Raw genomic sequence first — 17,092 nt, forward strand, 5'->3', positions numbered from 1 at the left:
ATGAGAATACCTAGTTGAAGTGTAGGCTTTTAGAATGCTTCTATTTATTTTACTGTATATGTAACCATTTGTTTCCAATACTTCTACTTGCTATTACTTGAATTTATTTTATTAAATAAACTTATACTTGATTTCACTATAAACATATCTAAGTGTTGTGTGTTAAGTCGAGTGGTGAGCTGAGGTGAAACTGGTAAGCTGAGGAGTACAGTTTCTTTGGAAGCAGTGAATCTGTGAGTACTGTGAGTGCAACAGGGGCTGAACATTCCTGGGAATTGCTTGGTGAGCTCAAGGTGGAGTATGCCTATTGCTAACCTGGAAAGAGACAGCAGGACATAGAGGGGAATGCTTGTATTGCCTGTGGCTGGTGGAGTTGGCAAGCTGCTCCGTGGCAGGCACAGTTAAGGCTTCCTCACACTAAGGGCAGGTGATAGCAAGATGCCTCACAATCCTGCCTAGCCCTGGAAAGCATCACACTCACCCAGACTCATCCTGTTTAGTTTGTGAGATCCAGTTCTTCCTTCTCGTTATATTTGAGCAAAGTAATTACAGATGAAAGAGAAAGCAAATTGAGGGTTTTTTGTTTTTTTTTAACTTTAATTGTTTTGCACCAAAACTGTGCAGGAAACTATTGATAGAACTCGTTTCCCAGCTTTTCATTCCCACAATCAGAGTTTTCTACCGCAGAGAATCTTACTATTTTGTGGTTATGCAAACTATGGTGGATCACAGAGAAAGCATCACGGATGTCAAAACTGACTGGCTTTGAAAGGCTTATGAAGTCAGAATATTAAAGAATTTCCATTTGGACAGGTGGAGGGGATACTATTCGCTCCACAAAGTTGGAACAGTACTGTTGTTTCTGTGCCAGTTATGATACCTGGGGACTCTACTCTTTGCTGCCACAGTGGTGAAGCCATATTCAAATTTTTGAGGGTGCTGAAAAATAATAATGAACTGTTGCCTCAATCATGCCAGAAAGTTGCCTTGTGGAGACTGAAGAGGGAATAGACATTCCTACTGAAGCAAAATTGCAGAAACCTGAAGTACATCCCTGAAGTAAGTGCTGCTTGCTGTATGGTCCATAACCTCTGAGAACAGATGGGATCATTATGGGCTGGTCTACACTACAGCTGTAAGTCGACCTATGTTACGCTACTTCAGTTACGTAAGTTACATAACTGAAGTCGACGTAACTTATGTATACTTACAGCAGAGTCTACACCGCACTGTATCGACAGGAGACACTCTCTCGCCAACTTACCTTGCACTTCTCAGAGAGCTGGAGTACAGAAGTCAACGGGAGAGTGTCTGTCATCAACTTAGCTGGTCTTCGCCAGACCTGCTAAATCGACACCGCTCATCAATTGCAGCAGTGCCAATCTAGCTGTAAATATAGACATGCCATATGATTAAGATATTAGGAAAGAGGAAATCAGTATTTTTAAAAAAAATGAAATTGCATTCCATATACATTTTAAAAATTAAATTTATAAGCTTTCTGCTCTCTGAACTGCCTCATGGTTCTTATAAATTTTGCCACAGTTTAGTGCATGCAGTTGTGAATATTTTCCCGCATATTTAGGAATTTAATATATTTTAGTCTATCATATCTTGATAATTCACCTAAAGCTTACAGGAGACTTAGCTGACTGAATAGCGATGAAACTGTCAAAAGGCAATATTCTCGCCATAAGTGTGTGAATTATATGTGAAACATTTAAATGATTATTATGTAAGTCTGCTGAATAAATCAGAGAATTGAAAAAGTGTCAAACTCTTTTTTGCATTATTTTGAAATATAACAATACAACTAAAGATATATCGGGCTTTGAAATAAAAAAGCTTTGTTTTAAATGTTTTCAGAATTAAAAAAAAATAGAGCTCTTTTCATTTTATATTTAAATATGAGTGAAATCCTGAGCCTACTGAAATCAGTGGGAGTTTTGCTATTGATTTTAACAGGGTAAGGATTTCACTTGTTATGCTGAACCTGATTCTGTTTCTCTGATGCAAATCAAGAGTAACTCCATTTAATGTATTAAAGTTACATCAGAAGGAAACAGTGCAAGTTAGATCAGAATCAGACCATTTCAATTTTTACCATAAAATATAGTCTAACTAATATTTGTACTGTACACATTGCAACTTTTTAAAAAGTCTAAATATGTTTGGGCCTGATTCCTATTTGCCCTGAGGCCACTTCACACTACTTTAATCATTTAATATCGTTTTAATGTGTACGTAAGTATAATTTACTTCCACCTTTTTCTTTTACTCCTTCAGAGCAGTTTAAAGTGGTCTTAATATAAATAGGAATCAAGCACTTTATAATACTACAAATCGTTCTACAAATATTTTTAGTCTATATTCTAATCTTCATCATTTATGAATTAGTACATTTCACCCTTTCTCGTCTTTTGAATTTCAGTTACAAGCTTTTTTCAGCAAGTTTTATACTTCTGTACTTTTATATATCTACATGTTGATTTAAGCAGTTGGTTGACAGTAGGGCAAAAGGGCAGATTCAGTTAGTGAAAAGGTCATGTAAGGTTAGAGAACTTTAAGTTTCACAGCTTAATATTGACAACTTTCACTTGGCCTCCTGGATTCCATCTTGTTTCCTTACACATATCTCCAAAGAAATACTTCCCCTCCTTAATATCATATTTATTATGCTTTAATACACTCATGATAGTGGCAAGATCATAGCATAATAGAAATGTCTAAAAATAAATAATGTGGGAGTTAAGCTTGTTCAAAATATTTTTAATATAATGAAAGATTCATTGCACATTGTGTGGTAAACCTTTCATACTAAATCTTTTAAAAAAACTCAGATATTGAATACTGTTGATTCTGAATATGTTCCAGGGAAATCTTAAAACCACATTTGGATATGTAAAATAGCTGTTTTGAAACATGGCTAAGACTTCAGTTTCAGCCATTTTAGAATTATGCAAATACAAATCTTCTGATAAGAATGTATACAGGGGAAGTATGTGAATTTGTAGTTATATAACTTTAAAATGGCTAATACATTTTGCTCAGATGTGGACCAAAGAGCACACTCGCATTTTAGGATGAAATCAAACAAAGAAAATTGCAGCCCAAAATTTGTATAATAAACTGGAAAAAGGAGAGTTAGAATAGAAGTTGAATCTCAGCTTTAATGCTAACTATCTCCAGCTGTCTGAAATTTTGATCAAATTGCATACAAATCTATTAACATAGAGGGATGGTTGCTGATGTCCATTCTTAAATGACACATACTAAAACTGCAGGAAATCCTAAATCAAGGATCTTTCATAAACTTAGAAATCACTTCCTATTTTATACATAATATTTCAATTAATACCTTCTTATGCAAGTGCAAATAAATCAAAATTCACATAGCAGCTTCAGCTCTGACCACAGTAAATTTGAATTAATTTTTCAGTACATATAATTAGGTATATTTATATGCTTCGAACTTTCTTAGGTCATTTCTGTACTCCTAGTTCTTAACAATTATAACCTTACAGCTTTTCTCATATTTGTATTTAAACATGTTTATGTAAAATAGTATTACACCAAAGTGATGCATATATTATAAAATATTTTCTCAACATATATTACAACATAAAATTTATGAAACAGGAAGAAAAATGACAGAACTCTTCATAAAAATATTTTAAAACGTAATCCTGAGTTCTACTTGTTTCATAATCTTTAAAAATCACTTTATTTCAGATATTATTTCTCACATCTAGACATCTCATGTTCTAATACAAAATGTTGCATTAATCTGGAGTAAACAGACATGTTAAGATAATATTCTAGTACATCTTATATAAAAACTTCTAATTATACTTTAATGTGTGATATTATGAGAAATGTGTATGTGGTCAGGGTTAAGGTTGATCTTGGTGTCTTATTCACCTCAATCATAACTATGGAGCTGTGGCCAATACCTACAAAATTTGTACTTAAATGAGACCTTACTGACTGCAACATTGTATCTGAAAGAGGAAGTAGTTCTAAAGTTTGTGAAAGAACCCCAACTTCAGGGTTTCCTGCATTTCTATATTTAGGAATGGACTTCAATTAGTCAATTTTGAAATAGATTTTTTTGTGTTGAAACTTTGTTTTTGTTTTCTGGAGTGCAAATGAACAGTTATTAACACATGTGCACAGGTTAAATGAGGTTGATGAAGGAACAATTTTTATTAAGTAAATATTTTCAAATTCAAGTCTTTAAATTGTTATTCCAGGAAAAGTTTAAAAACGAACTCCCACCTAACTAAATGCCAAGATTATCCATTTTTACCAGCCAGTGAGGATCCTGTAGGGAGGGGAAAGAGCAAGAGTATTTCTTCTGAGGCCTTGTCAACACATGGACACTCAGAAAAGTTGAGATGAATTAATTAAATATGTTTAATGAAAGCATATTAGTTAAAGTGTATTAGTCCCTGACGTAGATTCTGTCATTCAGAAGTAAAGTGGCCTTAGTTTGCTGTAATTTAGTCTTTGGGATTAATCTGTGTGTTCAGTGTGTTAACTCTGTATTTACAAAAACAATGGAAGTATTAATTCCCAAACACAATCCTTGGGATTAAGCACTAAGAGATGTTTTAGTACTAGTTCACCATCAGTTTCTATAAAGAGAAATTATCCTCAAATTCAAAATAATCTTTCTTTGTGAATTTAGTGCAGAGGGCAGATCCCACCTTAAATAAAGTGGATTAAGAAATGGAGTGCCACATTAGAAGCAATATTATCAGCTCTCATTAATGTGGTCATTGAACTCACTGAGAATGTGAAGGCTCTATTAAAGTGAATGTTGGCAATCTGTCTCCCAGTGATAATGCCCCATCCTGGGCAGATGGTACCAACTTGTAACAGGGACCTGAGTGTTGACTGTCTCTTGCACATTGGCTAGACTTGTATTCTATGTCATGGCAATGAGATGGTATTAAAAAAAATTTGAAATTTAGTAAGGGCATCTAGCTGTGCAAGAGATGAGGCATTATCAATGGAGGTGGTATGGGAGGCACAACAAAGGGGAGATGAGTTTTCTGGAAGCAAAGCATAGAGTTGCAGGAATGCTACATGTTTCATTTCAAAGGGTGAGACTGCTGCATGTTTCTGGGTCATAGAGAGTCCTGCTTTGACAGCTTGTTGAAGGCCCTATAAATCCTATCTGCAGCCCCAGTTTAAAAGCATCTTACCTTTGCTCTTGTTTAGTAAGAATCCCTTCACCGTCCATAGAAAATGGCATCCATCATCAAATGTCTTGACATTACTGAGTGAAGTTATGGAAGTTATGTAAATAAATATTTAATTGTGCAAATATGACATTCTATGTGTACCCTATATATGAGATAGTGTTATTGGTACATGTGATGTGTTTGCATTTTCTCTGTTTTAACAACATTGTTTGAAAGCTGCCCAAAGAACTGTTAAAGATTGTGTTATTGTTCTTCCCTCTTCTCCCTTTCCCACCCTCCACATAGGCCGTTTTTAAATGCCTCTCGCTTAGCTGATTAAACACTAAAACACTCTAAAAAGTAAATCAGGCCCCATTAATATGTGACATGAGTTTCTAAAGGCAATATTTTACTTTGTATAAGTGGAATAAGTTCTAAGTTTAACTGCCTTTTTTCAATCAGTTTAAACTATAGTGACCATCACTGTCTCCATAATATATAATGCATGTGTTTTTACATATTATATTGATATATGGGTAGATAATAACTTAAAATATAGTGATGTGCAAGTAACATAATTTTTAAATAGTTGTATCTGTTTTTTTCTCTTAGCAGCATAAATTAATTCACATTTTTAATGTATTCTGTATACAGGAAAAACTTCAACATGGATAGGATTGCATTTCTTTCCTGTATTGTTCAGATGAGAATTTTTACCCTCCACTGGGAAAGCATAAAAAGAGTTAGTTTTTCCAACCATGTTATGGTTGAACACATTTAAATAGGTTTCTTCCCAGTAGGCTTTATTGCAGGTGCTAACTGTGTGAGTTGTTGACAGAAATTGATTCTGTTATACCTAACTGAGTTTTTACTGAGGAGCACATGAATATATTGGTCATTAAAATTTAAATTGAGTAATAAAAGTACTTAGAAAGATGGATGATGTTCTGTGACTTTTTGTAAATGGATTCAGAGGGAAAAATATATGTAAAGGTATGTATATTTGAACTAGTATTCTAGTAACTTTGTATATTCTTTCCAAGTCCATTTCTATCTTTCTTTGAATATAGTTATTTTTATATGTTCACATAAAATCTTTTAGTAGCAGTATTTTGTGATCTTCTCCCCTCCCAACGCCCCCCAAATAAATTTTGCACTATCCTGAAAAATTAAATCAGAAGGTTAATTTTTGCCACCAAGTTTCAACACAACAATCTAACACCTACTACTGCATTAAAATCCTAATAGATGAGAATTTTTGTTTTTATGTTTCCTCTGCCACACTTGCTGGAAGCTAATCCACTCAGTAGCACTGAATACAGTTTTAAAGAAGTTATGTCCTTGGGCTTTTGGCTAGGGAAAGGTTAGTGTGATAGTGATATTCTGATGACTGGGAATAGATTCACCTTGGAAATAATTTTTTATATTTTTGTAATTAACAAATTTGAGGGGAGAAATTAATAGTAGCATCTCTTCCTCATAGCTTTTGAGAACTCTGAGAATCATTCTGTTTTGTCTTTTTGTTTCCATTTGATAGGTTACGTGCAGAGTTTGATTAGGCGTGTTGTAAACAATGTCAACATTGTGATCAACAATCTCATATTAAAGTATGTGGAGGATGATATTGTTCTCTCAGTCAATATCACTTCTGCAGAATGCTATACAGTGGATGAATTTTGGGATCGTGCATTTATGGACATCTCTGGTGAGTAGATACTTTTGGGTCTTAGATTCTATAGTATTAGAGCTCTTATTCCTTAGATGAGAATTTAAATTTCATGCAAGTAGCTTTCCAAGTGTTGGAAGTGAAATTGCTTCCTATTATATTTTCAATTTTATTTTTTAACGTAGTTGTTTTTTTTCCATTACCTGTACCTTGCAGACCACATTATGGTAATTTTATATGTTGACTATTAAGTAGGCTGAATGGAAATGCAAACACATGCAATGTATTTTATGGGATAGAAAGACTGTCAGTTATTCCATCAGTTAAGTGAAATAGTACATGCCACATCACACATCAGTAGGGGAAAATATCAAGTTATCTGTTCATTTTAGGGTGGGGGTATGGTATTCCCCAGGACCTTGGTGTCTGAGTGCCTCACAATATTTAATCTATTTATCTTCACAATTCTCCTGTGAGGCCGGGAAGTCCTATTATCCTCATTTTACAGATGAGGAACTGAGCCATAAGAGAGACTTGCCCAGGGTCACAAAGGGAATATGTAGCAGAGCAGAGAATCGAACGTGAGTCTCTTGCATATTGTGCCATTACTCTAACGACTGGACAATCTTCTCTAGCTAAAATTTATAATAATTATGATAATATTATAACATAAAATATATCTGAAGCCAAGATGATGATAAAATATTTTATTTTGCTTCAAAATAGCAAGATAAGATTTTATCTGATGAAAATGTGCATTTTTGGCGGGTTATCAAATTGACAAAACTCTCCCAGGGAGAAAGAAATGAGTGGGCTGGTGTCATCCTTGTGCATAGACTACAGTAGCTAGGAGTGTTTTTAAGGTGAGCTCTGAGGTGCAAAGTGAGTTGGGAAATTTGCACTGTGCATGGCTCTAGCCTGTATTGTTCTTATTTTTATAATCACCAAAATTCACAAAAAAGACCATCTTTGAAATATGCATTCTATTGATTTAGTTGGGGATTGGTCCTGCCTTGAGCAGGGGGTTGAACTAGATGACTTCCTGAGGTCCCTTCCAACCCTGATAGTCTGTGGTTCTATGATAAAAAGTTAAACTGACCACAGCATGGAAAAACGGGTTAAGGCACGATGCCCTTCTCAGCTGTCATTGGATTGCCGAGCAGGGGCTGGAGGGTGATCCATATGTCTTGGTTTCCCAGTTGCACTAGTCATCCTAGGTGGAGTTCTTATAAGAGGAAGGGTCTCAGTGGGTAATCCATTTGGCTGGGGCATAGGACAATTGATAAAAGGGCCAAGGAAGGAGAAAGAGGGACTCATCCTGTTCTGCCTTTGGCTGCAAGATGTAAAATTCTTCTTAAATGGGAAAATGTATATATTTTTTCCTCAGTAAAGACCATACAAGATCTTAAAAAGAAACTTCTCTTTTTGTGAGATGATTTTGCATCTTGGGAGTTTTCTGCAACTGTTATTTCTAGCAAAATTGTGGCTATAAGGAAAAATTAATATGTTTTTGGTTAATGATAGTGCAAGGATTTTTTTGTCCTTGCAGATTTATAATAAAGTAGATGAAAATTGAGAGAGTATTTTGGATACAAACTTCCATGTTCTCTGTTGCCTAATTTTTAACTATTGGCTTCAGCTGTCGTGTCTCCCCCGCACCCCCCAGTAAAACTGAATGTAACCTTTGAGTGCATTATTGGAAGTGTAGTGTTGTTTAGATTTATTAACTTCTTTCTTCCACTTTCTTTCAAGATCAACACTCTTCTCCCTCCTCTCTCCTTTTCTGGATAATCATTATTCCTTAGGGATTTGAGGCCTCTGCTGTATTTGGGACAATAGTTTTCAAGTATGGGTGGGATCGTTATCTTTGTGGAAATGTTTTTGTTTTTAAAGTGCAAAACACACACTTTAAATGTGTGTTTAAATACAAGACATTTTAGTAAGCTATAAAGATAAATATATTACCAAATACTTACTTAGCAAATGATTTTTCTTGCTAAAGCTCTTTATTTTAGCCATGTGAGCCGGTAATATTTGTGGTAGCTTAAATAAAAGATAACACTGTTAACTACAGTGGCAGTCTCTTTTCTTTCTGTCAATCTGTTTATTTTTTATTGATTATTACTGTTTGCTCATAGAATAGTATGCTATGCATATTAAGTATTTGCTTCTTATTTTTTGTTTTAAACTGTCTTAATATTTTTTCTTATCTTTTTAAAGCAAATGATCTGGTACTAAGGAAAGTGATTAATTTTTCTGACTGCACAGTATGTCTTGATAAGAGAAATGCTAGTGGAAAAATTGAATTTTACCAGGACCCTCTCCTTTACAAGTGTTCCTTCAAAACTCGTCTGCATTTTACTTATGATAATCTTAATTCCAAGATGCCATCTGTTATCAAAGTAGGTACCAAAGTGTTTTCTTTTGTTTTCTCAAAGCCATATGTATGAACTACTTTTCAGGTTTTAAGTGTGTAATTTGACATTCAGAAGAGAAACCAAAGAACACGAACACTAACATAGTACATTAACTACTATGGAATTTTTGTGTCTTGGTTTATTAATAGACTGCATGTATTATGTATACTAACAGCTATAAGAAAGAAAAGTCCTGTTCAATCCAGGCAGCTTTTTGCTTGAGCTTAAAAAATGATTGTAATTGTACCACAGGATAAAGATTTGAGAAAACAGAGGGGAAAAAGGGAAGCTTACAGTTAAGTTTGGAGACTGCATGATTTAGGAGATTAGTAATGGGACATAGAGCATTTTCAAATCTGGCCCAGACACAGATAGGTATAAAGCAAAACTTAATATTTTATAATGACTGCTCAGTGGTGTAGATGTAAAAAAATAGTGGTCCAAGTCCAGTTCTTAAGAGGCAAGTGTCCAATATCTCACACACACACATCTGGTACTAAATAACATGTTTATTGATAGTCAAAGCATAGAAATCAACATTTGAATGGGCACAGAGGTTGAATTACCTTTTCACCTTTAAAGACTCTTCCTCCAGTTCATGTTGTAGGTATGTTGGATAGTATGGGGGAAGCTTTTTGCTACTACCTGCTCTGTAAATGATATTTTGCACTTACATAGCCCTATTGATCTGAAGATACCAAAACTCTTGACAGATACTTGCTATTTTTAAGTGCATATCTAGAAATGTATTCATGCAAAATGCTGCATGGTATTTTTTTTTTGTTTGTTTTGCACACGTAAACATCCAGTAGCATATGTGCAAAGCAGGCAGTCAGCACCTCTCCTGATCATTAATTTAATTTTTACTGATACACTCTAGTAATTTTTCCTATCAGATGTAGGTATCTTAGTACATATACATCCTATTGTGCACTGGTCTTATATTTATACAGTACTTGTGCACAGTGGGACCAGTTAATCCTGTGTTAATTTTTTTTGTAAATTCATTTATTCTTCTTCGAGTGCTTGCTCATATCCATTCCAATTAGGTGTGCGCGCGCCGCGTGCACGTTCATCGGAGAAACTTTTACCCTAGCAACACTCGGTGGGCCGGCAGGTCGCCCCCTGGAGTGGCGCCACTATGGTGCCTGATATATACCCCCGGTGACCCAGCCGCCTTCACTTCTTCTTACCGCCCGTGTCGGTCGTTGGAACAGTGGAGCGCAGCTTAGACTGACCTCCGCTTCCCTAGCTACTCATAGTTCTTGGTATTTAGATATATAGTTATATAATCTTTTATATATATATTTATCTATATTATGCGTTTTTTTTTGCTAGCATAGTTAGTTAACCATAGTTAGCGGGTTCGGGGAGTAGCCCCTCCCGCAACCATTGCCGGGCCCATGCCCGGCTCAACGGTTCTAGTCCGTGCTTGGCCGCCTCCGGCCGTTGCTGGACAGAGAGATCCACACGACTCCTGTTTACGGTGCCTTGGGGGATTGTATTTCACAGCTAAGTGCCCCATTTGCAAGGCGTTTAAGCCAAGAACAAAATTGAGTGGCACTTTCTTTTCCCTCCACCTTCTGCACCGAGCACTGGTTACTCGGCGGACAGAAGTGCCTCCTTGGCACCGGACTCTGCCGGCACCGGCCGTTACGCACCAGCGTCGACTCGCACTGCTCCTCTCTCCGGGGGTTGAGAAAGCCACGACTCCTCCTGCCAGTGCCGGACAGCTCCCTGGCACGCGGCGTGTTGAGCTCCCTGCTCCTGCTGCTTCTGCGCCAACGCACCGCAGCCAGAGAGCTCATTTACGTCGGATCGCAGGCACCAACACCTGCAGAGGCACTGAGGACGCCGGCACCATTGATTCCGTCCCGCGGGCGTTGAATCCAGTGCCTGCTGCTCCCCGCATGTGCTGTCGTTGAGCCTCCTGCCCTGCTACTTCCATGCAACTGCACGCAGCCAGAGAGCTCACCTAAGTCGGATCGCCCGCACCGACACCTGCCTCGGCACCGAAACGTCGGCCCGTCGATCCCGGTCCACAAGGGCCGTTGAATCCAGTGCCTGACCGCTCCCTGGCACGCACCGTGGTCGAGCTTCCTGCTCCTGCTGCTCCGTGCTAACGCACCACAGCCAGAGAACTCATCTAAGACGCATCGCCAGCACCGACACCTGCCGCGGCACGACGACGTCGGCACCGTCGATCCAGTCCCACAAGGGCCGTCGAATCCAGTGCCTGACTGCTCCCCGGCGCACGCCATGGTTAGGCTTCCTGCTCCTACTGCTCCCGTGCAAACTGCACCGCGGACAGAGAGCCTGTCTAAGCGGATCGCTGGCACGACACCTGCTGAGGCACCGGCAACGTCAGCACCGTCGATCCCAGTCCCACAAGGGCCGTCGAATCGGTGCCTGACAGCTCCGGTACACACTGTGGTCGAGCTTACTGTCCCTCCATGCCGGAGACATTTCCAACGATGAGGGATCTCGTTGCCGTGACAGAGTGGATGCCGCCTGAACCCCCGCACCGCCGGTGCGGCTACTACAGTCTCTTGGCAAGCCTCCTTGATACGACCATCCTCTGTCGGCGCAGCGAGCGGCACCGTTCATGATCAGGTCCGCAGACGCTCCAAGTTCCGTCGGCACTCCTGCTTCCGATGCCACTTGCAGTCCCGACGCTGCTCTCCTCGCACCGGTCGCACTCGCGCACAGGTCGGTGTCCCGTTCACCGACCTGATAATCCGGCCCCGTTCGGGTCCAGCACCGCTACAGGCACTGTGACTCCTGTAGCTGCTCCCAACCTCGAGATCTTGGTCGGCCTCCCAGCACCGTCTGGTCGCAGGTCCGGATCTCGTTCCAGGTACCAGTGCGCCTTGCGGTACCGGTCCCAGGTGCCGAGTGGGCAAGGTCTGGTAGAGTCAGACTCTCTGCCCATGATCTTTCAGTACCTCCATGGCCATACCAGACACGCATCAGTGTCTTCCCACGCGGACAGCTCTTATGCTCAGGACCGCGATTCTGGTGTGCGCACCAATAACCTGAGACCCATCAGGCCTCCTGTGGAGGGTAGCACTCCAAGGCGGACCTCCAGCTGCAGGAGGTCCCGGAGGTAGGGACCTGGTAGTGGACATTCCATCGGCAGTTGCCCTGCTAGAGGGGCCCTACCCGTTTATTCGGACCACCCAGGCTAATCCGATACTCTATGGAGGGTACGACTACTGGTCGTCTGTCCTCCTCCCTGCGCACTAGTCATTCAGTTGGTCAAGAAAAAGGGAATGGCATGGCCAACGCGCCAGCCCCGAAATAGAAGGGGCTAGGCGAATGACCCTACTCAGCCGCAAGGTGTATTCTGCAAGGCTCTATAGCCCTGCGTGGAAAAACAATAAGCCCTGCTTAGCCCTATATATATACACCTGGATAACGGGGGATAATATTTATGGAGCTTCTCCATCAAGACTCCGGCCAAGAGTTCACTGCCCTCTTTGGAGGAAGGGAAAAAGGCGGCTAGAGATTCTCTTCAGGCCTCGTTACCATGAGGAGCATCTCATGACTTCAGTTTCAAACCTCCGGCCTTTCACAACTACCATTTGTTGGTAAAGGCCTCTTTGCGGTGAAATAACCCCAGGCTACAAAGCCTGGAGGGCAACAAGGTCCTAAGGAGCTCTCTCTCGCGTGCATACGCCGATGACCTAACGCAGGCCTTTCCATCCCCAGCCACACACACCACACTCTGTGCCTAGCCACAGGATAGGCTTTGGCAGTCGGGCTCGGAGGTGATCGCAGACGACCGTCAGGACCCTAGAGGCCAAGATCGAGGGCCCTCACAATCACGATCGGGGACCAAAGACGAACTTTCAAAGGTGCGCCTGAGGCAGCCATACCGGTTACAAGCGGGTTACCACTCCTACTTCTCTTGACGTGGTCCCAGTTAACTTCAGTTCGCGTCCCTGCACATGGTGGAGTTTGGGTGCCACCTCCAATTTGTTCAACCCTGTCCCTCTTCAGGACTCCTCTCGGGCGCAATTCCTCTTACAAGGGCGCAGATGCGATGGATGAAGGGGCAACTATTCCCTAATCCGACTCGTACGGAGGTTTCAGACCTATCCTACACCTACGAGGACTCAACCAGTTTATGTTAAGGTTGAAGTTCCGCATGGCATCCTGGGAACTATTATCCTTTCCTTAGATCCTGGAGGCTGGTATGCCACTCAATATGAAGACGCGTACTTTCACATTGCCATCTTCCCTCCTCACAGGAGATACTTCCGCTTTCTAGCACACCGTTGTACTTCCAGTTTACGGTCCTGCTGTTTGGCCTTTCTACAGCCCCACAGGCATAACCAAGTGTGTGGCCGTAGTCGCCACCCACCTCCGCCGACGTCGGATATGCGTTTCTGTATCTGGGCGATTGGCTTATCTGAGGAGCTCCAAGACACAAGTCACTCAGCGTGTTGGGCATCGTCAAGGACCTATTCATGTCTAGGCCTGATGGTCACTCTGGTACGGAAACTCCCTATATCCTGGACTCTGCCGTTCCCACTTTTTCAGGCGATGGCACGATCTCAAACTTTCCCAACGACCTCTCCCGTCTCGGTCTCCCTGGGTCCACGGCTTCTTGCTAGTTGTAACCAAACACGCTAAGCTCTGCCTCTGTCATCTCCAAGTTTGGCTCAAATCGGCGTACCGCCGGATAGGGGCCCAATGGTCACCATAGTCACCATTCCCTGAGCATCCTAGGCTCCCTAGAAGGTGGCTAACTCCCTCCCTGGTGTGGGCAGGGATGCCGCTCTATCCGCCCCAGCCCTCACTGTCCCTGACGACGGAGGCGTCATCTCTCAGCTCAGGTGCTCACCTCAGTAACCTTCGAGCTTAAGGCCTTTGGTCTTCTCAGGGCTGGCGTTCCACATCAATGTCAAAGATGAGAGCAGTCTGCCTGGTGTGCCAGGGTTCCAGCAGCAGCTGCGAGGCCGTAGCGTCTCAGTGTTTACAGCCAGCACAATGGCCATGTACTACATAGACAACCTGGGAGGGACATGGTCCTCCTCCTTTTGTCAGGAGTCCATCCATCTCTGGGACTTTTGCATAGCCCACTCGATAAATCTGGTAGCATCCTTTCTCCTTGGCAATTCGACTCAGCAGGGTTTTCCTGTCTCATGAGTGGTCGCCCTGCCTGATGTGATGCATTTTGTGCCAGAAGTGGGGATTTTTCCCCACATATGGACCTGTTCGCTTACCGCGAGAACGGGAAATGTCCGAGGTTCTGCTCCTTCTAAGGTCTCTCCCCGGGACCGATCTCGGACGCTGTCCTCATGCCGTGGAAGGGCCAACACCTTTATGCCTTCCCGCCGTTCCCCTGGCCCGGCTCATTGGTCCTGCTCAAACTTCGCAGGAGCAGAGCGCGCATCATCATGATCACTCCAGCGTGTTCCAGGCAGCACTAATACGCCACGTTGCTCGGCCTGTCAATAGCCTGCCCAATTACCCTGCCACTCCACCCAGACCTCGTACCTCAGGACCACGGCAGACTTCGCCGCCTGGACCTGCAGTTCTTCACCTCACGGTGTGGCTCCTACGTGACTATCAGGGTGGCAGGATGCCTTCCACCTGCGTCAACGTACCTGGCCAGGTGGAAGCGTCTCTCCTACAGGTGCGAAACGCTTAAATCTTACTCCTGCTGGGGTCTCGATCCCCTCTATTTTGGACTACCCTCTGGCCTGCAACAGCAGGGCCTAGCGGTGTTCGCCGAAGGTACACTTGGCAGCCATCTCTACCTTCCATCCAGGCTAAGGTGGTCGTTCTGTGTTCTCACACTCTATGGTTTCGGGTTCCTCAAGGGCTTGGAGCGCATACACCCTTAGGTACGCCCGCCCAGCCCCAACCTGGACCTCAACCTGGGTTTAACCAGACTTATGTCTCCTCCATTCGACCCGTTAGCGACCTGCTCGCTGCTGCTATACCTGTCTTGGAAGACAGCTTTCCTCGTAGCCATTACATCGGCCAGACGAGTCTTCGAGCTCAGGGCTCTTATGGTGGTTCCGCCATACATTATGTTTACAAAGACAAGGTGCAGTTACGTCCACACCCGGCTTTCCTCCCTAAGGTGGTTTCGGCCTTTCATGTTAACCACACTCAACGTGACGGGGACAACAATTGCACTCCCTGGACATCTGTAGAGCGCTCGCTTTTATGTTGAGCGGACAAAACCATTTTGTGTAACACGCCCCAACTCTCGGTCGCAGTAGCAGTCCGAAGGAAGGCCTACCTGTTTCCTCTCAGTGGATCTCATCTTGGGTGATGACGTGCACCCGCACTTGTTATGATTTGGCTCACATTTCCCCAAGCCACATCACCATGCATTCTACCAGGGCTCAGGCTTCATCTGCCGCCTTGCTAACTCGTGTACCTACCCACGAGATCTATCGCGCAGCTCCATGGTCCTCGGTCCATACCCTTGCTTCGCATTATGCTCTGGTTCAACAGTCAAGAGATACTGCAGCCTTTGGCTCCGCAGTTTTACATTCTGCCATTTTTTCACTCCGACCCACCGCCTACATAAGGCTTGGGAATCACCTAACTGGAATGGATATGAGCAAGCACTCGAAGAAGAAAAAGACGGTTACTCACCTTTGTAACTGTTGTTCTTCGAGATGTGTTGCTCATATCCATTCCACACCCGCCTCCTTCCCCACTGTCGGAGTAGCCCGGCAAGAAGGAACTGAAGGGCGGCTGGGTCGGCAGGGGTATATATCAGGCACCATAGTGGCGCCACTCCAGGGGGTGACCTGCCGGCCCACCGAGTGTTGCTAGGGTAAAAGTTTCTCTGACGAATGTGCATGCGGAGCGCGCACACCTAACTGGAATGGATATGAGCAGCACATCTTGAAGAACAACAGTTACAAAGGTGAGTAACCGTCTTTTTTGTGTTTTTTTGTTTTTGTTTTTTTTAAGAAATGAGTAAAAGCTGAGTCTTTACGGATATTAGGACCTTTTTAACTAAATGGTCAATGATTTTAAAGCTTACATGGACTGTCCTGATATTAATGATTTATCATATGATTGGCTGTGACATACGTATTAAGGCCTTTACAATTTGTGGTACTAGTAAAGTTGGTGCATATGTGCAATAATACTGCATGCTAAAAATCCTGTATTTTTGCACTTAAAATCAGCAAAGTTATTCTTTTTAATTTTGGAAAAATATTCAGTCACAGACTTGAGATCTTCTGTGCCAAGTTTTAACATGGAGCAAATTTTTAATAGCTGAATTATAAACCTCTGACAACAGATATTTATAGTGGAAACATTGACACAGTCTTCAGGATAGTGTCAAATGGTGCTGCTGTTTTAATAATGAATTCTTTACTTTCTTTTACTTTATTACATAACATTTTTTTATGGGTCCTAGATTACCATAAAACACATGCCAGAGTACATGGAGCAATGTTAGTGTAATTAAATTTATATTTATATGAAACCCACCTGTTTATCTCTGTTGGTGGTCAGTCATTCCCATCTTTTTACATATTTCAATTGTTCAAAGACTCATCTTACCGACTATTCATATTTTTTTTGATTTTTGGTGATATTGTCCCTAGTTACCATATTGTTTTTCATTTTCAGTATGTGATTTACAAATAAAATATCTTCACTTTGTACATTGTCCTTAGAGATGTCAATAAAAGATTAGAACATGTGGTTTTATGCTGCTGGATAAATGTTGAAGTCAATCGTCAGTTGTAAATGAAATAAGCCATATAGTAATGTTCAATGTCAATGTTCTTTTATACTATTCTAAAACTATTTTTATACTCCTTGATTCCTAT

At 41.7% G+C, this 17,092-nt stretch overlaps 1 protein-coding gene across 6 annotated transcripts in view; it reads left to right on the forward strand.

Annotated features, from left to right (window-relative positions):
* VPS13B (vacuolar protein sorting 13 homolog B) overlaps positions 1-17,092 on the forward strand; it is a 996,761-nt gene that overhangs the window by 96,101 nt on the left and 883,568 nt on the right. For all 6 annotated transcript variants that reach the window (XM_075063129.1, XM_075063127.1, XM_075063131.1 and 3 more), the window contains exons 5-6: positions 6,727-6,894; positions 9,076-9,257. In XM_075063129.1, the coding sequence (XP_074919230.1) occupies positions 6,727-6,894; positions 9,076-9,257 (350 nt within the window). The remainder of the gene's footprint in view (positions 1-6,726; positions 6,895-9,075; positions 9,258-17,092) is intronic.

The sequence above is a fragment of the Chelonoidis abingdonii genome, chromosome 2 (assembly GCF_003597395.2).
Source record: "Chelonoidis abingdonii isolate Lonesome George chromosome 2, CheloAbing_2.0, whole genome shotgun sequence".
NCBI classification, from domain to species: Eukaryota; Metazoa; Chordata; order Testudines; family Testudinidae; genus Chelonoidis; species Chelonoidis abingdonii.